This window comes from Corvus kubaryi, unplaced genomic scaffold (genome assembly GCF_017639235.1).
Source record: "Corvus kubaryi isolate FWS band 111438036 unplaced genomic scaffold, C.kubaryi_AGA036_p1.0 66, whole genome shotgun sequence".
NCBI lineage: Eukaryota > Metazoa > Chordata > Aves > Passeriformes > Corvidae > Corvus > Corvus kubaryi.
This window is the reverse complement of record NW_024582054.1, coordinates 19099107-19123824: the sequence shown is the minus strand read 5'-3', so window position 1 is coordinate 19123824 and position 24718 is coordinate 19099107. Positions and strand designations below refer to the sequence as shown.

Genomic DNA, 24718 nt, shown 5'->3' with positions numbered 1-24718 from the left:
ATAGAAAGATAAAATTGAATTAGGCAGAGAGAAAGAAAGACAGCAGAGAGCTATTAGTTTTGTCATTGTTGTCTTTAGGATGCCCTGGTAATGGTAAAACTAAGGATTCAGAGAAGTGAAATTAGTAGTAGGAAAGTGGCAGAGCAAAAGACTTGACAGCAGCTTTCTTAGAGTAGTGGAGAAAGACTGAACTCTAGTCAAGGTAAGAAAGACGGAGGGTAGGGTATCATTAAGATGTCATCTGTACTGTGAGGAAAAGGGAATGAAAAAATCAGAGGCAATAGGAAGCTGTGAGACTAAGATAGGAAGAGCAATAGAATTGTCAGCAGTGAGAGAGGTTAGGACAGGATTATGATTTCTGTGAAAAATACCAATGCTCTTTTTTTTGCCAAGTGTGTACGAGAGTAATCTGTTAATGGCTTTTGGACAGAAAAGTCTCTTGGGCAGCTCTTGGAAAAGCTGATGCTACCTGAGGTGATGAAGTTTGCTCTTGGGATAAAGATATATGATACCAGTCATAATTGGGCGGGTTTTGGTTCAGCTTTTGGCATTTATGTGGATTTATGTAGCTAGTGTGTGGACTATATCAACTTCAGGCAGAAGAGTGCATATAGATAGCAATACAGTTTAATTCTTATCCTCTTGATTTAATCCAGAGCTAGGACTTTTACCACTCACTTCAGTGTCAGCAACATGCAATTCTTCATTTTAAAAGTACTGTGTTGCTGCTGCAGGCTTTACTGTATTAAGAGCAAGAGAGTACCTGAAATCACTGGGAAAACAGAGGCCCTAGATTTTGTGCTCTAAATAGGGTGAGCACCTAGAGTGAAATGGGAAGGGAAAAATGAGGAGGTCGATATAAGGAAGGGGCAAGCAACTAGTATTCAACAGGTAGAGTATTACAGAACTCAGTGTGATGCAAGTGCCTAACCTTTATTTTATGGTAATCTCAGTGTAATAGTATAGGCCAAAGCAGAAAATACGAATGCTGAACAGTTGTCTATTTTTTTATATAGAAGTTCTATGTAAAAGAAGTGACATTCAGCAAAAGGCTAAATAATACCTTTTTAAATACCTTTTTCATAGGAATATCTCTGGTCTTTGTTTTCTGTACGGAATTAAAAACATCCTGGGGCCTGGCCTTTCTCAAACAGAGGCTGCCTATATCCCAGTTCCTGAGACATTGGTTATACTTCTGTTGTTTGTCTATAATGTAATGGGGAACGTGCTCTAAGATGAACCTCTTGACTTTCATAAATGATGTGCCATGCAGTTCTCGCTGGTTACCCCAATGAGATAGAACAACAGGTGAGAACAGCATGTATTCTATAGCCTTGTACTTCAGGGTAGTAGTTCATAGACCACTATTATTCTCCAAACATACTTTCTTGTCTGCTTTTCTCACAATCAAATATCAACTTAGATTATTCAAACAAAATTATACTTTAAAATTGAACTATGAATCTCTTACCATGTTAATGTGTCACAGAATTTAGTTAGGGTCTGTTTCCTTGGTTTGGGAATCCTGAAATCAAGAATTCAGGTTTCATCTTTTTCTTTAATTCCTAATACAATTCTTAGGCTATTACAAATCTTACTATTGGCAAAATGTCTCAGGTACATGTGTATTATGTGTTATCCAGTTGTCCTAAAGTATGAGCATAGGAGAACATTGGTGCAATTTTGAGGTTAGGGTAGAAATTTCAATGTGGGTGTATCATGGTGTTGGAAGTTAAAATGAAAGCTAGTAGGGTGATAGAATCTGTTATTAAAATTGTATAAGGGAATAAAAAGGTGGAAGTGAATACACAAGCCTGGCTTAATTTTATTTTTATGTTTTTAAATGGAAAGGGAACATCTTGCTGGAAGCTGGAGTTGTGACAAGAGGCGTGAGATGAAAGGGCTTGAAACTTGAAACTCTGGAGTCCTGAACAGGAGTAGTAATCAGTTGCAAAGCCTGGGTGTGGTTCAGTTTTTTCTTTTAAATCCAGACATACCTAGGTCTAGCATTTTCTGTGAGTTTGCTATTTCAAATTTAAGAAAGCATGTGAAAAGAAATAAAGACCTAACAAAGAGAGACAAGCTAAGTTGCTTCAGGAAATATGGATTACAAAAGAGTGGGTCAGATCTGCTGACAGAAGTGCAGAAAATGCAGAATGAACAGAGTGTACCTGTGGTAAAGCTGAAAATGCTGTGAAAAGAAAATAAATGTGTGGACATAAAGATGAGTTTGGCTGCCTTCGCCTAGAATTCACTGTTTTCAAGCACATGATGTTCTTTCTGCCTTTTAGAAGTAAGCATGTATCATAGTTAATATTTTAAAAATCCCTGAAATATCTTTGTGTTCTCTATTTGTTCCTCAGGCATGTATCAAGGTCTTCCTCTGCGAGCAAAACTAAATCACGTTATAAATAATCTCATGGACATATTACAAAATATTTTTATCTCATGAATTAAGTATCTGTCCTAGATGATGATCTGTTTATTTGACTAGTCTTTCATTGGAGAAAGATGCTTAATGTTTCTTCCATTTGTTCCTCTATTCTGTCCCCAAATGGATGCATTTAATAGATCTTTAAATTGCTTCAGTTCTTTTCCTGGTAATCTGTGCATTATGCATGACTGTGTGACACTTACTTTGCTGAAGACAATAGACTGTTTTGCTAGCAGGGAATAACAAAAGACAACACCCTAAAAAATCTTAGAAAGCAGTACGAGTTATTATGGTATCACTGTCCTACAGGATCATCAGAGTGCTTTAAGCATCAGGCTTTGGGTACCTAGGTTTGTTAGAGCCATATGTTCATATTTCAGCAGGACTGACTCATCTTTTCTTCCCTAGGAAGAAAAAACAACATGCCACTGACTTTACTGGATGAGGATTTTGGATTTTGGCACCTTAAACTTGTGCCACTGAGTTTTTGAAGATTCAGTGATATGTTGTTGAAGGGTGTTTGGATTATTTCTTACTTGATACTCTAATATAATAATATTAGCATGATTTGAAACCAGAAAATACATCCTGACAGCTTGTCCAGGGCTTTTAACCTCTCAAATTTCAGCTTTTCATCTTAGAGAAACAAAAGACAGTCACTAGCTACTGTGTGTGAAAAACCTAATTGATGAAAGAATTATGAAGGAAATGGTACTGCAGAAGCTCCCAGCTGAAATGCAGGAAGCAGCTCTCACATCTCAAAGGTGTTCTAGGTTAACCCAGATCTATCACTGATTACTTAAATGTTAACACTGCTAAGTTTGGATTACACAAGAAAGCACTGGGCAGAGAGGCCTTGAGTAGCGGCAGTCATGACAACTCCAGAAGCAACTCCAGAGTCACCTCTTCATGATGCTACAGCCTAATTTGTCTTCACAGGTAACAGAGTCTGTTTATTGGGTTACAATGATATATGACATGTAGCTTTTGTGACCTGAATTTCTCATTGCTACCAGACATTTTTTGTTGATTCAGTTTTCTAAAATTAGGCATCTGCTAACATTTAAGGGGCTTTAAGGTAGCTGAGATATTTGTATAGGCCTGGTATATATAATAATGGACCTAAGGGAGACTTCTACCCTTCTGGAGCAACAGCTTAAGGCCAATTAGGATATCCTATAACCTCTCACTTGGTAGTGTATGATATGGATGGGCAACTGAATTACACCATTTGAGTGTGACTTAGTTGGAGAATAAAACAGCTAAATATAAGTAGGTATCTGAAATTCTAAGGTATACTAAGTTTCTAAGGACCTGCTTTGGTTAAGGAAGATATACCCAAGTATGGTTTATGGAGCCAGGAGAATTGTCAGTAAACATCTGGTTTAGGGTCAGCAGAATCATTCTCTAGGCTGCACTGAACAATTTGACCACCTGTATTGACAGATTAATGGGTTGTATTCCAAGTTGCAGTAAAGGAAAGAAATGAGACAAGGGTTGTTTCTCCTGAATTACACACTGAAAGTGTAAAAGAAAAATATTTATATTAGAAAGAATTTAGAGTAAGAGAATATAAAAATGCCTATGCTGTATAAATGCATTTCAAACAGCAACTTTCTTGTCCTTGTGAAAGATCTTTTCTGCACAGATTAATTTTTTTTCTACCTATCCTATATGTATTCTTCATCCTGTTCCAGAATAGGTTTTTAAAGTATTGGAAAGCTTTCACTCGCTTTAACTAAGACTATTAATGTGTATAAGAACTTAAGACCATGAAATAGATTGGATCCTCAGGTTATGCAAATAGTCCAGATTCAGTGAACTAAAAACAGCCCAAGCAATGTGCTTCTTATGATTTCTGACCATTATCACATGGAAAGATCCACTTTTATTGCTGTTGCACAGAAAATTTGAGAAATTATCGCTTAATTGAAATGGTAGATCGTTAATGAGATTTGCTTGAATTCAAAGTATTTTTCTATAGATCCTAATCGGTAGTCAGACTAGGGGAGACACCATAGCCTGATGTCCAGTCTTTATTAAGGTCAGTGGGGCTGCTAAAGTCCCCTTCTCATGACTGAGGTGATCAAGAAATTCCGTCACTCCAGCGTAAGGCTGTACCTCTGTCAGACAGCCAGCATCAATCACATTTCAAATGTAAGTTAGATAGCTTCCTTCTAGGAGGGCCGGCATGAATCTTTGCTTTGTTGTCTCTTCCACATTGTTTTACTGCTAGGTTTCTTTCAATAAGAATGTCCTTCCCTTTGTACACAGGCCTTCTTATGCTAAATTCCAAGACTTAGGTTTCCTTGACTATTTGGTCTGGCCATGAGACCACTGGCTGAATTTCTTTTCTGAATCTGTGGGATAGGATATTTGGAAGATCCCAGCAAAACCCCTGAACCTACATCATCCTGTGGGTAATTTGAAGGGGAACACACTGAAAACTTGTGGTGGGAGATTCAGACTCTTCCTAAATGTTGCTGGAAACCTGGGACACTTCCTGTTGCAGAAAACTAGACAACTTGTTTCATCCAGAGCACATGATGCAATGAAAAATTTTGGTTTAGTCTGTAAAAAGAAGATTATGGATGAATAGCAGCATCACTGTTCAACCTGTCTGGTGTTCACCGAAGGGTGAAATCCACAGAGAACCAGAGAGCAGCTGTTTATTCCTTGGTGCTTGTACCATACTGACAAAAAAATCCATTTTTCTGTATGTCACCTAATGAGAAAAAACAATGATATGGTCATTTCTTCTGACAGCAACTCTTTTTCATAAAGTCATCTCTACACCTCAAGATCTTGAGCCAAAAGCACTTGCTTCCTATTTGGCAGAGCAGAGACCTGCATGAACTAGAACTCTCAATTTTAGCAGGAACAAGAATTACCAATCTATTGCTAGGGAAACAAGTTTTAGCATGATCTATTGGTTTTAGTCTTATTTCAGGAAGAGAAAGGTGAGAATTTTTCATGGGTTTCTCTGTATTCAGTTTCTCTATAAATAGCCTCATAAAGCTGATGATAGCGCTGCTGCCAATGAGTGTGTTGGAACAAACACAGTCACCAATCTTGAAGCAGGAGGGTTCCATATTTGGGACTTGCCCCTGTCAATCACTTCTAATCTCCCCTCAGTATGCTTCCTGCTCCTCACTGTAATGCTCTTCTGCTCTATTTTTTATTCTCCCAATACCTGAAGTTCATTGATGAGCCCTGTCACACATGAACATGGGCTCAGGTATCGGAGGCAATGGGAAGGGTAGTGCCGAGAAGAGGAACTGAACAGGGAGTTATGGGTGTGCTACCTCCCACGCTGCCAGCACGGTTGGAGAGAAGTGAGGGACAAGAGCAGATGGATGGATTTGGAGGAGGGCAGGGTGGAAGAGAGGTCAGGAGAGAGAGAAGGCAAAGCAAGGGGAACAAAATTCAAACTGCCCTCCAGCAGTGAGTGTACAATCTCACTCCAGCACAAGACAAACCTCTATCAAGTGTTCGCCTGGACTTGGCAGCTCTGTAAGTAGTGCTACAAATGGTGTCAGCAGCCGTGCATCTTCGTGCTAATGCCAGTGCTAGCTAGGAACCCCCCTGAGTACTGCTGTCCTGAAGCCAAACTAGAAAAAAACTCTGATGCTTTCAGCTATTCCTGGAGTTCATGTCCTGCCTTAGCACATCCATTCTATTGACCAGTGAGCTGTCACGTATGCATTAGAATAGCGCAGTGCCTGGGAGAGGGAGGAGGGAGGGGAAAGTATCCCAGCATCCCATGATTGTGACTTTTGCAGAGAATTTTTTTAATGTGAGTGGGTAAGTCCTGGCAGATACCTGCTCGAGCCAGCCTCGGGCTTCCTGTTGTTTCCCTGACATTTGCATAGCCTCAGTAGCAGGATCTCTACGGCTGTGTTTGCAAGAAAGTAACTCTTGGGCAGTCCGTTTTAAGTTCACGGGCACGCTCAGACTGCAGTTCTGACTGAGGAAAGCCTGGGTCAGAATATGGAAGTTCTTGTAAATAATCATCCAGAGCACCTTACATGTGATTATCATATTTTTCCTTTATAACCAACAAAAGAAAGGAATCTTATTTATGGCTGTCTATTAATCTTGTAACAGATAGACCAGCATTCTGTAATGTACAGTGGAAAAGAGCATGTCCCCTAAAAGAACTTGAAAATTTGCTAATACATTGATGACAAATCGTTGTACCTTCTTGATGTGCGTGTGACAAAGAGCTTGTTTAATCAATTTTTGAAATTACTTTTGAATTTAATTAATTTGCTAAGTTCTCTATGGTGGTGTTTCCATGAGAGAAAGTGTGAACACGTACAGTATTGTTTCTCTGCAGTGTCACAGGGGTTTATCTATTATTTGTGAAACGCTATGAGATTTGGCACAACTGATACAAAAAGGAATGGTGAGGTGTGATTGCCTATCTTACACTGACGGGGAGGAAAAGGATTTCAAGAGCATTTTCCTGCTGGGGCTTGAGACTAGAATGTCAAGATGAATTTTCTTTTTTTCTTTAATATACCTTTAACATTTCATTATTTTTTTACAGATCCTAGGTGTTGAATACAACAACATTAGGCATTTTTCTCTGTTACCCTTCACTGGTAGCTTTTCTTCTTGGATTCACAGGGGTATGCAGGACATGGATAACACTGACAATTTCTGGCAGATGATTTTATGACCTGTTCTTAGATACTTCCAATAAAGGACATTTCAATATATTGATGGCTGTTCCCATGCTTAGTTCTCCTTGTAGGTAGACTTTTCTCTAATATATATTCCCCTACTTCCTTGGTGCAGCTTAATCGGTTATTTCTTGCGCTGTTCTTAAGCGATCTAGGAAAGAATTCATCACCCTCTTTAGTTACTCAGTGTCTTATTTTCATTTATGAGATTAAACTTTACCTTTTTACATATAATCTAAACAGCATTTTAATTTATATTAAGAAAATACTTTGGAAAGCTGCAATGGAAATTGATGTGGGACGTTGAAAAGATGACTGCGTTGACTATTAATAAGGACACATACAAAAACTAATTTAGGAACAAACTTATTGATGTAGTGAGATTTTCTGGGGTTTTTATGGTTAAGGGCGCTTAGATTTAGCCCTTCAGACTTTATATTTTCCTAGGCTTCCATTGTCAGTTTCCCCTTTCCCTGCTTTGAAAGCTCCTGTGAGATGCTTGAACTGCCATTCTTCTGTGTTTTAAAACATTTACAATCAGAAATGGTGCTGTCTTTCAGAAATAAGTATGAAAATGGTATTCAGACCCTCCTGTCTCACTACACTTTCTTGACTAAAATTAAATTAGCTGAGACATATATTTTTCTATCTCTTTAGGGACACTAGGTTCAGAATTGCTAAATTGTAGAATAGCAGAGAGTTTTACAAAAGCCTCACAAAGCAGAGGGACATGGCATAGCTCAGGGGAATGATAATTGCATAGACTTTTTAATCTTTTACATACTTGTCAAACTGATTACAACTAGATTAAGAAATAATCCAACCTGTCAGGTTTACCCAACACCCGATTTCAAGTCATTTAGCAAATACAAGAAGATTGGGATTTTCTTATACTTTTTTAGAATTGTCAGAGACATCACATTGAATTGCTACTTCATTGGCTACATATGCATGCACTTCCTGCCAGCATGAAATATTTAATCAATTTGACATTTAGCTTTATGTGAAAATGTATGCTGCTGGCATCCATTTTTCTTAAATGTGTGTAGAAAGTGAGTGAAATAAAATGCTTATGTTTGAGAAGGGAAAATTAGAATGAAAGGTGATAAAAAGTGAAAAAATCAAATCCACTCAAGAAGACAAATTAATGTTTGTGTTCCAAATTGACCCAGTTCAAGTAGAGACTGACAAAAAAATGCATTATTGTTGGAAGGATGTTTGCTGCCCTGGTAGCTAACTCCTGTTCACCATTGTAGTTTAAATCCTGATTTATACATTGATATACTTAGCGCATGGACTGATGACTTTTTCACCAAATCCATATGCAAGTGACTGGTGAGACTCAGAGGAAAAACAGTGCTGAACAATACACTCTGAGTTGTGTCCTCATCTTTATTGCAAAATCTTTATTGCATCTGTGCAAACTGTCTGTGGTGGGTTCGCCTTGGCTGGCTACCCGATGCCCACCCAGCCTCTCTTACTCCTCCCTCCTCAAAAGGAGAGGGGGAGGAAATAAGATTGGAAATGTTTGTGGGTTGAGATAAAGCCAGGGAGATCAGTTAGAGATTGCCATCACAGGCAAACAAGACTTGACTTGGGGAAATTTTATTTGATTTATAGCTAATTAAAATAGATTTGGGTGGCAAGAAATGAAGATGAAGGTTAAAATACTTTCCCCTGCTTTACTTTTTCCTAGCCCAGCTTAGTTGCTTCATTCCTGACTCTTCTTTTTCCTCCCCACCTCACCTGGTGCAGGGGGGATGAGGAATGGGTGTTTTTGGTGGGTCTAGCTCCTCTAGACTGCACCTTTCTCCTTATACTTTTTCCTTGCTCCTGCATGAGTCCATACCATGGGCTGTGGTCCTTTAGCATAAACCTCCTCCAGCATGGTGTCTCCACAGGTAGCAGTACTTCAGGAAATATCAGCCTGCCCTGGACTAGGATCCTCCACATGCTGCAGTGTGAATATCTGCTCTGGTGTGATCCTCTCAGTGAAGAGAAATTTTCCAAGGAAATACCAACTCCATTATGATCTCTTCCAAAACTCACAGGCTGCAGGAGAGTATCTCCTACAGCGCCTGGAGCACCTCTTTCTCCTTCACTGACTTTGGTTTTTAGGATTGTTTCTCACACTTTTTCATCATTCTTCAAAGTCTGCACAATATTTTCCCTTTCTAAAGTATGCTTTCACAGAAGTGCTCCCAGTTTCACTGATGGGCTCAGCTGTGTCCTGTGGTGAGTCCACTGGAATCAGCAGTGTGTCCAGAAAGGGGCAGCCCCAGGCCTTCCACAGAGACCACCAGTGTAGCCACCCTGCTCCTATCACCTTGCCACCTAAACGAAATACACTGTCATGTAGACCAGGTAGCCAAGTACTTGTTTTCTGTCAGGCACTTGCTGCACAGGTAAATGGGAGCAGCAATACTCTGGTAGTATGGGCAGTAGAAACTGGAGAAGATTCCCATAAGATTTGTTCTTTGGAAAAAACTGTTTCAGATAGGAGTGACATTGTCCTTCAGTCCAAGGTAAAATTCATTCTAATTACTTACTGCATAACTAAGTTCTTGTCTGACACTAAAGAAGCTCTTTGGGAAGAGAGAAGAGGCTTAGGTTCTCCTTAATTCTGATGATTGACAGTGCCACCAGTATCACCACTATATGAAGACTCTCATTATTGGGAAGCTCTTTCTAAAAAGACACCTTAACTCAGACCATACTGATTTCTTAATTTCTACCATGTTCCAATTTAAGATTTTTTTTTTTGCCTAAAATGTAGTTTTCTAATGAAAAAGAATGAAAGACATTATAAAACAGTGCCTTTTTGTTTTCTCATAACAACTATGTTCCAGATTAATTAAATAGCTGGGGTATTCCAAGAGCTATTAATTAGTATTTTTCAATTATAACTGATGCAGCAGAATTATGTAGATTTTTGTGGAAGCTTACTGAGAATCATTATTTTGAGTACTAGATGGGAATATATGACAAATGGTACAGAAATTGCAGAATCCTTCTGGTACAACATACTTCCCAAAGCTGCTGCCAGGGATGGCAATGGTCAGATATAATTCCCTCTGATACATATTGTTGACATTTCTCTCCCCACCGAGAGAACTCAGTATTATGAACTTTTATTTCACTAACATTACCCTATAATAGGAAGCAAACATGCCTTTATTCCTTAAGCTGTTTTGTAACCTAACATACTCCTCCCTTCTCGCCACCCCACTCAGGGAAAGGGGCAACTAGGAGAAATCAGTGCTACTTTTGTTCTAACAGCACATCCAATCTATTTTGTTTAATGTGTATTGCCCTTTCTGCCTTTACCTGTCTCTCATACTAGATGGAATGCCTTGCTGCTGATGACTGCATTTGCAGCAGACAGCTGAGATGTTGCTGAAGTCAGCAGCCCTAATGCTGCATTAGAGAATCCTCTTCAGGGAAAACAGAGTTAGATTTAACCCAGGGGGTGCTGCTGCAGTGAAAAGCTCTATGCTCTGAGGCACTCTGTGTTTTCCTAACAAACAGTATGTCAAGCTTTGCTTTCATGAACAGTAAATGCAATAGTAATGCTTCTCACTTCAGTGGCAATTCACAGCAAAGCGCCGTACAAACAGTAGGGTGAAATTCCCCTTGTGTGGCAGGCTTGGGATGACTTTCACTGCTCAGTTTGTGTGCCTTGGGGATAGGCAGAAGGACCAGGGCCAAACTGGTGTAAAACATGTCAACACTGATAGCAGTTTTCTTGATCCATGACTGTATGAATCCTGTGGTCCCCAGACAGCAATTCTTATTATTCTTATTCCTCAGTCCAGAACTACCGCCACAGGGATACTAGTGTTCTGCACCATATGTAATCATAGCCTGCAGGCAGGATTGTTCTCCCATTTCTTGATCACAGCTGTAATGTCACCTGTTAATTAGCCCACATCATGCAAAGATGCTGCACAAACACAAAGGCAAACACAATCATTGTCTACTGGGATTTTTGTTCTAAAAGCCAGACTTTCTAAGTCAGCATCAGATTTTTGAATGCCCAGTTATAAAAATTCAACATTCATTCTGCTGGTTAAATGGATGCTCTCTGCAAAACCTGTTAAAAAGCATAACAGAAAGAGATGAAGAATGGCAGGTGAGGGAGCATGGAATAAAAAGCAAATGAGGTAGTGGAAATGATTTACCATATCCTCAAAACACAAAATGTTGATGGTTTAATGATTTTTTTGGTTACAGAAAAACAGAAACTTGAATGTTTCATTACTTCCACCTGCTTCGTGTTAGACCATCCAATTCCCTTGATTGACAGATCTGTATGCATTTTCTGTTTGTGACGTATTTATGAGAAGTTCATATAGATGAAAGCTTAATACACAGATTGCCTCCACTATTTCTCTAACATACATCTTATACTTGCTGTGACTTCCCAGGCAGAGCCCTGCTATCCTAACTCAAGCAGTCCTTACCTGAAAGAACTTGGGGAGTCTGTGGGAAAGATTTGAGACTGGAAGCAAATGCTAGATAACCGCATCCCCCAGGAACTTCTGTCTGGAGATGAGCCACAGCCTTGGAGTGAAAGATTATATGTTATCCATTAGTGGGCTGCTCAGCCTCTCATCCACCAGCACCCCCAAGCCCTTCTTGTCAGGGCTGCTCTGAACTGTTCATCGCCAGCCTGTGTTGATACCAGGGGTTGCCCCAACCCAGCTGCAACACTTTGTAATTGGCCTTGTTAAACCTCATGAGATTCTCTTGGAATCACGTCTTGAGCTTCTTCAGGTCCCTCTGGATGATACCCTGTCCTTCAGGTGTGTCAGCCACACACTCAGTTTGGTGTCATCTGCAAATCTGCTGAGGCTGCACTCGATTCCTTTGTCTATGTCATTAAGGAAGATATTAAATAACACAGGTCCTAGTATGAATCCCTGAGGGACACCACTTGTCACTGAGGTCAGTCGGGACTGATCTGTTGACCATTACCCTCTGCATGTGACCCAACCAGTTTCTTATCCATTTAACAGTCCGCCAATGGTATCCATCTTTTTCCAGCCTAGATGAGAAGGATGTTGTGTGACAAAGGCTTTACAGAAGTCCAGGTAAATAACATCTGTAGCCTTTCTCTTGTCCACTGGTGGAGTCACCCCATCAGAGAAGGCCACTGGGTTGGTCAGGCAGGACTTGCCCTTGGTGAAACTGTGCTGGCTGTCGCAAATCACTTCTCTGTCCTTTATGTGCCTTATCATAGCTCCTAAGAGGATCTGTTCCATGATCTCCGAACAGAGGTGATGCTGACAGGTCAGTAGTACCCAGTACCTTCCCTTCTACCCTTTTTAAAGATGGGTATAATGTTTCCTTTTTTACAGTCACCTGGGACTTCTTTTGACTGCCATGACTTTCCAAGTACCATGGAGAATAGCTTGGCAACTACATTGGCCAATTCCCTCTGAACTCTGGGATGGGTCTCATCAGGTCTCATAGACTTACGTACATTCAGGTTTCTCAGGTGGTCATGAACCTGATCCTTAGCACCTAAGAAAAAACCGCACACCTTGCTCTCCCAGTCTCCATCCAGCTGTCCATCCACTTGAGAGGTGTGAAAAGAGAGGCTTTCACTGAAGAATGAGGTAAAAAAATTGTTGAGTACTTCAGCCTTCTCCTCATGTGTTGTTACCAGTTTACCAGTGTTGTTTATCAGGGCGCTAAACCTTGTTTGACCTTCCTTTTCTGGTTAACATACCAGTAGAAGCCCTTCTTGTGATTATTGGCATCCCTTGTGAGGTTCAGTTCTGGCTTTTCCTTGGCCTGCATTACCCCATCCCTTTATTTCTATAGTCTTCCCAGGTTACATGTCCTTGTCTCCACTGTCTATGCATTTTTCTCTTTACTTGTAGTTTAGCCAGCAGTTCCCTACTCAGCCACAGCTATACCAGTCTCCTGCCTTCCTTGTCCAATATCTTGCTCCTGGGGATTGCCATGCTGCCTTCCTGGAGGAACACCCCATTATTCCTTTCAGATATTTTCCTGGTGTTTCCCTGTGGCTTCTGTTAGGAGTCCCTGGCTCATCTCCGTAAGACTGCAGGTGTGGTCCAGGGTGGCTAGCACAGCTCAGAGTCACTGCAAAGAACACTCACTAGCACCCTGTCCCTCTATCTATTTTCATATCTTCTCACATCTTGCCAGGGACAAGCCTGATACTGCCCCTCTACCCCCTCACATCTAGTTCAAAGCCCTGCCAGTGAGCCCCACTAGTTCGTGAGCAAAGACTCTCTACCACCACTGGAAAAGGTGAATCCTGTCAGATACCAGCATGCCTGGTGCTGTGTAGAACCATTCCATTGTCAAAACCCCCAAAATTTTGACAATGACACCAGCTGTGGAGCCATAGACTCAGTTTGTCCATTTCTTCCCATGTTGCCACCTTCAACTGTAACTATAGAGGAGAACATAACCCATACCTCAGCTTCCCTTACCAACCATATGAAGGCCCTGAAGTCCTTTTTAATCACCCTCAGACTGTGTGCTGCCATTTCCTCTGCCCCTTATATGGCACATCGGGAACGGGCAGCAGTCTGAGGGCCGTGCCAGCCTGGGAAGTGTTTTGGTGATGTCTGTGACCCAGTCCCCAGGATGCAGCAGCCCCTGCCGTGGGCTAGGCCTGGCCAGCACACTGGGCCCTCTGCTCCCTGTAGGAGAGAATTGCCTACAACTTTAACCTGTTCAGCTTTACCCCATCATCTCGATGGTGAGTGAGCGTATTGCTTCCTTAATTCTCATCAGTATTAGCAGAAACCTGAGGTATTTAAGCTTCTCACACATCAGTGGGAGCCCTGGCTGTGCTGTTTACCAGTACAAGCACAGGTAATGCGGGGATGTCAGATGTGAACAACTGTACAGATCCTAACATTGCAATTTCACTTGTAACATTAATATCTTCAGTTGCTTCATTTTGAAGCAAACCATCAGGAACTTACCTTTCTTTGCTCTCTGGCATCCTTGTACTGGGATAACGCCTGTTTTGAAACACTGGAGTGTTCCTTTGAGGGTTCCTGTACCTATGAGATTATGGTGCATGCATATGAATGGATATCTATCATTGCTTTCACTGAGGCAGATTAGGTCTTCTTTGATATGATTTAACAAACACATATGGATGAAACTCTGTTTGGGGAAAAGCCTGTTACGACAGCAGCTTGTTTTGAAAAAACATGAACAAATGAAGTAGGGATTGTTCTGCATTTATTGTAAACATGTCCTCTTCTCTTTTGCTCTATGTTTGTCCTAAACTATGGTCTAAACCATCTCTACAAATGCAAGAATTTATGTAGTCCTTTATTTTTTTAAACTGTATACCTCTGCACATTGTTGAATTGCCAATGTAGTCCATCCTTTGATTTTAGTAAAACTACTTGTTAAACTTCTGAAAGTTTATGTAGCACTTATTTTCAGACATGGACTCTTCCAGGGCACTTGTGCTAGAAAAGTAAGCAGTATTTTCTCTTTATGCAGTTGATGAAACCATGGTTTAAAGGCAAATGGCAGCACTTTCGTGAGAGTACAGCTTCACAGAGATAGTGTTCCAATTAGAAATCAGGATTTCTGACTTTCTACCACGTGCTTAAGTCACTAACCCCAGTGTCTTGTTGTAAAGAGTGGGATAGCTCCTAGATGGAGTATCTGCACTGTTCTTCCAATACCTAACTCCTGCTTAAAATCTCTGCAGTATTGTCTGCAGTTGTGCCTTGTGCATCAGCTTTGTAAGAAGACCATTTCTGTTATACATCAGTTGCTTAAGTAGCTGCTTTAGGACAGTCTTTCTGTGAATTTATTTATATAATATAAAATACTTTAGGATTAACAGTTCTACATTCACTTAGGGTAGCTATTACTAAAAGCAGAAAATGAAAAACTAAGACAGTTCTTTTCTTTTTAGAGATAAGCAAGCTGAGCACAGTAATACACTAAGTTGTTTAAGTGACAAAATATTTATAAGAATGTTTTATGTTCTCTACCATAGATTTCCCATCTTGTTCTTAGATCAGTACAACGCATTTTCCTTAGAAGACAAAATCAAACAGGCCATGATTTTACTGTAATGCTGTTACTAACACTTTGCCAGAAACATTATTTGAATGAGAAACAACATTTATGCTAGCAGAGAGGAAAAGAAAACCCACAAATTCTTTCTAATGATACCAGCTCTTGACTTCCATCTTCTTGACTTACCATTTGTGGCATATCAAAGGCAGGCATTGCTTTCCACTGAGAGGCTTACCTAGCCTACACTGGACTATACTAGTTGTGGTAAGGTGGATACCTGTTTCGAAATATCATAGCATTCTTTCATGTGAGTTCTGCTCTCTTCTTACCATGTGAGCCTTGGATCCTGATGCTGAGTAATCTCAAGTGTGAAAATTCAGCCCTCAGGCTTTCAGATTTTGTGTTGGTTCACAATATACACAGTTGTTATGGGCTCTAACTAATGCAAATTGATTGAATTCCATGGAATCTATGGAACCTATGTTACACTGAGTTACATCAGCTGGGCCACTTCTGTGAGTACTTAAATTTAGTTCAGTAAGATGTTGTGACTCAGGTTTGAGATACTTGCCTATAGAGAAAGGGAAGTTCTAACTGCTTCATACAACTTCAATATTTTATGTTTCTTCTGCATACTTTTCTGATGTTTCCTGCTGAAACTCACTGCATTTATTACAACAATACTTTCAGGAGACATAGAGAATAAATATACTGATATCTTACAAGAAATGTGACTTCTTTTTAATACTGTTACTCTTCTTCGTATTGTCACTTGAAGTTCTTAATATTTACATGAAATATATCTGGAGGTAAGAGAAAAGTTTGATGTCACTCCATCTTGGCTAAATAACTGTTGGGAACCATAATGATCTTTTGATGGTCAAACTGAGCAGCTGTGCCACAGGGTGTTGCAAAACTGAGATACACAAAAAAGGAATCAACCACAAAGGTTTTTGCTCTGATCCTAGATCCTTTATAATCTATTTGGTATCTGGAGTGTCTAAATCATTTTTGAAACAAAATATTAACTGTAAGTATAAAGCAACTGTAGATTTCTGCAGTTTATTGATTATCAAGTAAACTGGAACCTCTATCCTCCATGCAGTGTTTCAAAGATGTATTACTTGGAGGAAAATGTGACTGTAGTAAAAGCCTGAGTTCTGAAATTATTCAGTATCGTAAAACGGTTTCTGTTGGAGAGGAGTTGCAGCCCCTTTCAGACTCAAAGTATAATCATGTTGTATGTTTAAATTTTAGACAATGGGGTTACCGTGCCACTCTGATGGGATGTTGTAAATCTTTCTGCTTTAATTTCTAAGCAAAACAGCAAAGACACATTGTGAATAAATTCAGAGAATGCTCCTAAAGTCACGGTATTTTAACTGTAATGTGATTTAGGTCTGATATGCAATAAATTAATCTGGTTTCAAAGAAATTACAGGCCAGTGGCAGCTGCATCATGGTAAGATTACACAGGAATTTTGTTTAAAATAAATCCAGCATCTTCAAATCCTACATGTGGTACCATTATACCAGTGTATGCTGAGGAACCCAGTCTCATCCTGCCATTGGTAACTCTAGCAACAGAGTGGGGAAGTGTGATGATGAGACACCTGAATTATTTGGAGATGACCCAAACTTGATTTAGATGCCTTGGTGTCTTGACATAGTGGTCAGGCTATTAAGTCCAACTGGAGGTCAGGACTTCTTAGCTCTGATGTATTGCTAAGCTCATCTGGACTATACAGTGTCTCAGTCCCAAGGTGAGAGGTCCACAGTTGCACTTGGCAGGTAACTTTGACCTCAGACATCTCGTATACTCTGGCTGACACATGATTTATGCTAAAATTTGTGAAGCTTCCAGGCTCTAAGAATGTTTTCACGAGCGATGGTTTTGTGAATCCAGGTAAATAGTATGGGCCAGTTTATGTTAGTGAGCCAAACAGCACTGCGGTTTGCAAAGCATTTCCTGTTTCTGTCAACACCAGGTCAGGTAGTGGTCAGTGTTCATTAACAGTTCAATTTCTTAGCAATATTAATACTATTAGTATTATGATTTAAGGATGTAAATCACTACCAGGGTCTTTCACCAAACACCACCATGTGTAATTTATATCCTAGCTAGTCAAAACTTTCATGTTCATTTTGCATAAATGGTTTTCTGCATATTTGTGAAATTTTTGCATATGTAACTGGCCTATCCAGTTCTAGAGGTAATGGTTGAAGTTCTAGAGGTAATGGGCAAAGCAAACCCTTGAGGTGTCCATTGTGTATGGACGGACAAAGCAGACATGGAACCTTCCAGATGAGAAGAATCACATCTCTGTGAAGAACATGATTTATGTAAAAGTCTTGAAAGTATTACTTCGGAAAGTTTTTATGAAAATCAAGGTCATACCCTAAGAGATTTGATTTTGAGTAAGATTTTTACTTTGTGTTTCAGTGGCTGTTCCCTCACCAGTGCCAGCTTGTGAGCCTGAGCCCAAAACTAACGGGCATCACCCATCTCCACAACGCTCCATTTCCCCTCGAGCCACTGTTGTTGCTGCCATGGAAGCCCCTTCTCAAGGCCGGCAGAAAGTCATGAACTGGAGAACAGTGGTGGCCATCTTTATTGTGGTGGTAGTTTACCTGGTGGCAGGAGGACTCGTCTTCCGTGCCTTGGAGCAGCCCTTCGAAAGCAGGCAGAAGAACACGATCGCGTCAGAGAAGGCTGACTTTCTTCGGGAGCATGTCTGTGTAACCGAGCTAGAGCTGGAGACACTGATTCAGGTAGGCCTTGTGAAGAAGACAGTACTTCTTGGAAGTTAGGAGAAACAGCTCGGTGGTTTATTGACCAGCTGAGTTGGTGGGGAACAGAATTGTTCACAGAGGCCTTGGAACGGGCAGCGTGAAGAGCAGGCTCTTTCCCAGTCATTTTACGGTCTGAGAAGCAGAAAATATGTCTCCAAAATATTGTAAATATAGAACCATAGAATCATAGAATAAGCTTGATTTGGAAGGGACCCATCAGGATCATAGAGTCCAGCTCCTGACCCTATGCATGACACCCTAAGAGTCACACCATGTGCCTGAGAGCATTATCCAAATACTTCTTGGACTCTTATCAAGCTTGGTGTTGTGGCCAATTCTCTGGGGAGCCTATTCCAGTGTCCAACCACCCTCTGGGTGAAAAGCTTTCTCCTGATATCCAACCTACACCTCTCCCGACTCAGATTCAGGCCATTTTCTTGAGTCCTGTCACTGCTCATGAGAATGAAGAGTTTGGTACTTGTATTCAGTAGAATAATGAAAGATGTGTGCAAAGAATAGCAGAACTTAATATCTGGAAAAAATTTCTGAGAGAGGTGACAGATTTGCAAGACATTTGCCATCATCTCTACAAATTTTCAAGAGGTGTTAAGTTCTTAATTCTTTCTTCAAAATTAAACACAGCAACCAGGAGGGCACACAGAACGTGACAGGTGGGATTTTTGAAATAAATATTCAGCCAAGAATTCTGAACTTACTGATATATTAACTTACAGGTTTACTGTTGTAATTTTTAAATAAATGAAGGAGGATGAGGTATAAAAATCAAAATAGAAAGTAATTGTCATTTAAAAGCTTTGGAATTTTTAGTCTGATCTAGTATGCGAAGTTTTAGAATCAATTTTGAAGGAAATGATTATCAAGTATACAAGGATGAATGGAAAATGTAATAATATGGAAGAAAGGTCTGTAAAGGATAAATGTATCTCTCATTGATTAAAACTCTAGGCAAGGAAAGTGTTATGGATCTTGCAACACTTCAGTAGAGTATCTTCTTGGATATCACGTAGAGGCCTATCAGTTAGCTGGGGGAAAACAAAGATTAGATAAGAAATGTGACGTACCTAAGGAATATATTTGAACTTTAGCCTCACATTTCAGATCTGAATTTGTGTCAGCCTTTCAAGAGCACAGTGTTGGGGTGTTGCACCAGAGCTCTATTGTTGATTTCAGGCTGTTTGGAAGAACATACAGCTATCCCCTGAATTCTTGTGTCCACCTACTCAGCTGTGTTAAAAAACCCTTTCTGTAAGTGAATCAAATTTATGAACTTATTTCTTTTAATAAGTTGTTCCAATATCTCATTGATGTGATAGAAAAGGCCTTCTCCTACTTTTCAGCCTAAACTTCTTTGCATATAGATGTGGTCTCTCCCTGTTTGTGCTCTGTATTCACAGAAGGCAAGTCATCGGTTCTTAGTCAAAAATAGTGTAGCTGTACCTGTACCTTTGGGCAGCCTGGTGCTATAGCTAAGAAGCCAAATCTGCTTTAGCAAGAAGTAGTATTGCACTGATGTAACTGCACAGGTTATGGATCAGGGATGGCTTGGATCGCATCCTTGATCTGTCTACAAAAGGCAGGTGAACATGTTAGGTCAGCAGGGTCCAGGGATGTTGGTTCAGATGTGTTTCTCTTAGTGTTGCAGAGATCTGTATTTCCCTCTACTCCTTAGAGTATAATGATTAAAGGATATTTTGAAAACACTAAAAGCAAGAAGCTTTATTCCCTTGGTGGGATTTTCACCAGTAAAAGAGATGCAAAATGCATTCTTTCCAAGCAGAAAGCAGAACTCATATAAGATACAACAAGCAAAGCACCTCAGCAGATTGTGGGGTTCTGCATACCAACTGCAGTAGTTCTGTAGCCTAAGCTATGTACCAACACTGATAATTTTACACAATATTTTCCCCTCTTTCACTTCAAAAATGGTGACACTAAAATAAAGAACAGACATACTCTGTCATTAGCAGACAGATATTCTGGACAAATCTTATCATCTTCTGAGGTTTCAGTATGTCCTCAGGTATTACACTGGGTAACTGGAAGTTATTGTGCGAAAGTAAATTAAAATGGGTTTAGCAGCTTAGGATGTGAATGTCTTAGGGCCAAGTGATGTGAAATATTGAAACAGATTTGTCAATAAAGAAGTTTCTTTGGATTCTTCTGTATATGTGGGGGTTGAGCATGCTGATACAGAAAACTCTGATGGTAACTGACTTGTGCGGAAGAACAGTGAACGAACTTGCTTGAAGATAATGTCAGGGAGTTAATGTTGTCCTTTCACGACTTCATGTCGACTGTCTCAAAAGTGACATCCCCCTGGCTGGCACAATGCATTTCTGCATTGCACCAAATGCTGCATCTCCCTTTACAGCTGTGAGTTCAGACTGATGTGGCAATGTCCATGGGTCCTGGCTGCTGCGCTGTGCAGTCTACAGCTAAGGGAACTATTAATAATTAATATTACTTGACTACCTGAAAGCCCTCAGACTAACACAGATCATACTCTACAGAATGACTGTGTTGATTCACCTCTGTGCTTTGGAGAATATGGAAAAATAGAAAAAGGGAGACTTTAGAACTAACTTGTGTTATTTTACTGTGAGGATGGCTCTGGAACAATCTTTTAAGAAGACCAAAGGAGTATCGTGGTCCTTACAAGACCAATGATGACGAAATGTATACCTTTTCCTAAATTTCAATCTTTCAAAGGATTCTGCTTCGGAAAACCTGTAATGAAGATTTACAGCACTGTATGAGGAAGCCCTTAAAATTTAGTGGGGATGAGATATCCTTTCCATCTTTATCTACGAAAACCCATTGCAAATATTAGCACTGGTAGCACGAATGTGAATTGCTGAGTCCAGACTTAGAAGTTCAGTCATAGACTTCAGAAGAAATACAGTGATGAAAGCAGTGCAAATTCTTAGGAAGATTCAAAGTATTTTAAATTTTTTTTGGATTTTGGTTCAGGTCTGTCTGGTACTAACACAATGGCAGGTAATTTTTTCATAACAATGTCAAGGGTTTCACAGTGCAGTCAAAATTTTCTAAAGCCACCTGAAGCGGAAGTTCTTAACTTCAAATTTTTAAAATCCATTTCTGCATCTGAAGATATTTGTTGCAGTGAAGCCAATACACTGTTTAAGGCTGGAGGTGATCTAGAGCTTGGCAAAATAGCGAATAGCAGGTTAAGAAAATGACAACATTGTGTGTTCTATCTCAACGCTTCTGAGTTTTCAGAGTTAAAGAAAAATTAAAACCAGAACATGCTAAAAGACAATGAAACTTCAGGTGCTTTTAGTACATTTAGCTGCTTTGTACCTATTAAATCAAATAGAAGCTAGTAGGACTCAAGTTACTGGACATAGAGTTGAAAAGAAAAATAACATTGGTAGATATATCTGCTAACATACTACAGTCTCTTTCTCATTGGTAGATATATCTGCTAACATAATACAGACAGAGTATGTCTGTTATAAAATAATCTTATTAGTAGCTGGCATCAAAACCAAGTCATTTGTAGTCAAACCAAGCCTTTGTAGTAACGCACACAGAGAGCGTGTGATGGGTAGGTTATGCTTCTCAGGAAGATCAGATTTTATCTACCATTAGGAGAGACAGGAAGACCATCTTTGTGTTTTAGTAAAGTAATTCCTATGGACTGATTAGGGCATTCATACTCTGTTTCTATATATCCTGTGCACTGTATATGAGTAAAAGCTTCCCTAATGAGTCCTGCTTTCTTAATGAACCCTGCAAAATTATGCAAGATGGAGTAGCTTTCTACTTAAGAAGTTACTTATGTTATTGTCAGACTGCTTTCTTCTTTCTTGTCCATCAGGGTTTAATTTAGGAATGTGAGTGATTATAGCATATATAAAAAAAATCACCCACCTGGTAACTAAGTCATATTATCAATGTCCACTAATGACTACAGCAACTCATTAGAGCTAGACTGCAAGCTGAAAAGGAAGCAGAGCTAGTCAGGCTTTACTGGCTAATTATGTTAGTAAGAATTCATATTTTGGATAGGCACTTTGAATTAGTGTTCTAAACCAGTTTTGCCCTGAAGGTAAGTAAGAAGGGGAACATCCTGCAGAGATGTTTAATTTTGCTGCTGCTTGCTTGGTTCATTAGTGTCATAAGCCAGCTTCTCTTTCCAGTCTGTTTCTATGTAAAATGAAAAGGATTTTCATGTGCTAGAAGAAATCTCTAGATAGAGCAGGAAAAAGTAGTACTTTGAATTAAGTATGGAGAAGACTTGCATGTTGCTGAGGACAAGTCTGTTTGAATTGTGAAGAAAATCAGCGGTAAGTATCTGGTTATTGAACCTTCTGTCTGTACCTCTGGAGGTTATCTTGTCCCAGCTTCCCATCTGCCCCTATCTTTATTTTACCCTGTTCCTCCTAAAAGGAAATGAAAAAAGGATTCCGTTGTCTTGGGTCATGTCCTGGTTGGTGCAGGCACCCTGGTTTGTAACTTCAGTCCAGAGCTGCTCCAGCTGTGTAGGAGACAGACTGAGTCTAGGATGCTGCACAGATCTGCAGCTGTTCTGTAGCTATGCTGCTTCCAGAACTTTGGTGACATATTTGCAGAAGCCTTTTGGACTTAGTTCTCTGTGCAACCCTCAGACACAGTGCATACATGGCAATCAAATCACTCTTAAGTGTAGGTCAATAACTGGCTGATTGTCCCTGGCTAAAGTCCTTTATGAGATAGGCAGAAATATTCAAGGAATGGGCTTTGAAAGTTTGTTACTTTTGATTAAACCTGAAAAAAATTGCTGGCCTTGGTCCTTAGAAAATGCTTTTGTGGAAAAGTGGATAAATGGGAATTTATAATGAGGATCCCTAATCACTAGGGGTATAAGGGGTGGTGAGAATAAGTAGAGATGTAGGGAGTATAGAAAAAAGTTATTAAAGAATTAGTTACTAAAAGCTGCTTGCTAATGAAAAGCATCCTAATAATCCTAATAGAGAAACATTACAGCATGAAAGGCAATTGAAGCAACTTTTTGTATGCTTGATAGGAATCTGCTTGGAAAAAGAATTGTAGAGGGAGATAATAATTACTGGATTAGTATGATCTGTGGAGGGGAATTAATAGAACCAGGCAAAAAATGACAAGAATTTTCTTTTCCTATCAAATTCATATCCTTGATAGCACCTAGGGCAGGTATATCTTTGACTGTCTCAGCACTCGAGAGAGATATTATACTTGGCCTTGAAAAAGATTTGTCTTCTTCATGCTTGGGATCTTACTGGAGAAATTACAGAAACACGAGCAATGAATGAGATGAAAACCTTTCTTCACAGAGAAACCAGAAACAGTCAGTTTTGTGCCCCTCTCCTCATCAGCTGCACTGGCTTCCAGCTATCTTGTTGCTTATGGGCGTAACTCTAGACTTTTCCTTGAAATAATCCTCGTATTTAGTGATCTAAATTATGTAAGAATGTACCTCATACACTAGTGAAAACCAGCATATACTCACTCACACCCTAAGGAGGATGAGATGTGTGCCTATCCAGGCACAGAGAGAACCACCTACACCCCAGGGGACAGGGACTGGCAGCTGTGGCCCCCACCAGTGCCAGCCAGGGAGGATGGCAGGCTGCAGGCAGCCAGGGGCATTGCCTAGCCCAGACTATCAGGTGCTTCCAGTTGACAAGTTGAGGCTGGGCTGGGACTTCAGCCCACAGGTCAGGCCCCAGCTTGAGAGAGCTTGTGGCTGGGCAGGGCAGAGCTGGGGCAAGCTGGAGCTCAGCGCTTGTTTGGTGTTGCTGGGGCAGAGATGGTGAAACCCCAGTAGGTTCTGTTTGGCATGTAAGGAGAGTATCATTGTCTTTATCCACAGAGAAGAGATACTGTTGTGTTCTTGTGTCGTGGGGAAGAACCCTTGACACCTGATGAGACAAATTAGTGCATCTTTCTCTGGACTTTGAGTCCTATAGGCAGCCCAGTATGGGGTCATCCTTCATAGTATTTAATTACTGCTGTCTGAATATCAGCAAGTGGAATTAATGAAGTCTATTTCAGACTGGGATGGAGTTTGATTGCACTCTGGGAATACAGGATTCAATTGTCCCAGTATCACCACAAATGCTGGGCTTCTGCTGAGGAATTTGCCTTTGGTCCCATGCAGACCATGTCACCAGACCTGTCTTTTTCATTACAGAAGGACTGTAGTGTGCTGATACTAAAGGGACTGAGAGTAAAATCACATCTATGCAATGACAGGGAGCAAAACAGAAAGTTGTGATCAGAAATACATGTTTTTAAAAACAAATAATGTTGAGTACTTGTATTTATTTTGGTAGTTTTGTCATTCTCTTGGCTCCTAACAGCCTTTTGGCTTTAGCATACATCCATTACTTGAACATCAAGGAAGGCAATTTCAGCCCTTTGAGGTATTTTGAGTTATTACTTTCTCTGAATAGGTGGTATTTAAAAAAAAAATTGCCCTAGGTTGGTAGTTATTGTTTAAAGAAGATTGCTCTTTCAATTAATAAAGTATACTGAAAAAACATTATGTAATTGAGAAGGAAAAAGGGATGAGGAAAGGAGTAAGTGTGGAACAGCTCTGGGTACTTTCATGACCTGTTACTTTCAACAATACTTCAACTATAAAAGTAGCTGAAACTACTAGTTTAAAATACCTTAAATATGTGAGGTTTGTTGTAGGGTATGCCCAGCCACTGCCCTGGAGGGACGTCTGCTGAGATAAGGAAAATTGCTCAATCTCCCAGCA

At 40.0% G+C, this 24718-nt stretch overlaps 1 protein-coding gene across 1 annotated transcript in view; it reads left to right on the top strand.

Annotated features, from left to right (window-relative positions):
• The window catches only part of KCNK10 (potassium two pore domain channel subfamily K member 10), a 69689-nt gene that overhangs the window by 5762 nt on the left and 39209 nt on the right, over window positions 1–24718 (top strand). The window contains exon 2 of the mRNA XM_042047688.1: window positions 17600–17928. Coding sequence (XP_041903622.1) covers window positions 17600–17928 — 329 coding nt within the window. The remainder of the gene's footprint in view (window positions 1–17599; window positions 17929–24718) is intronic.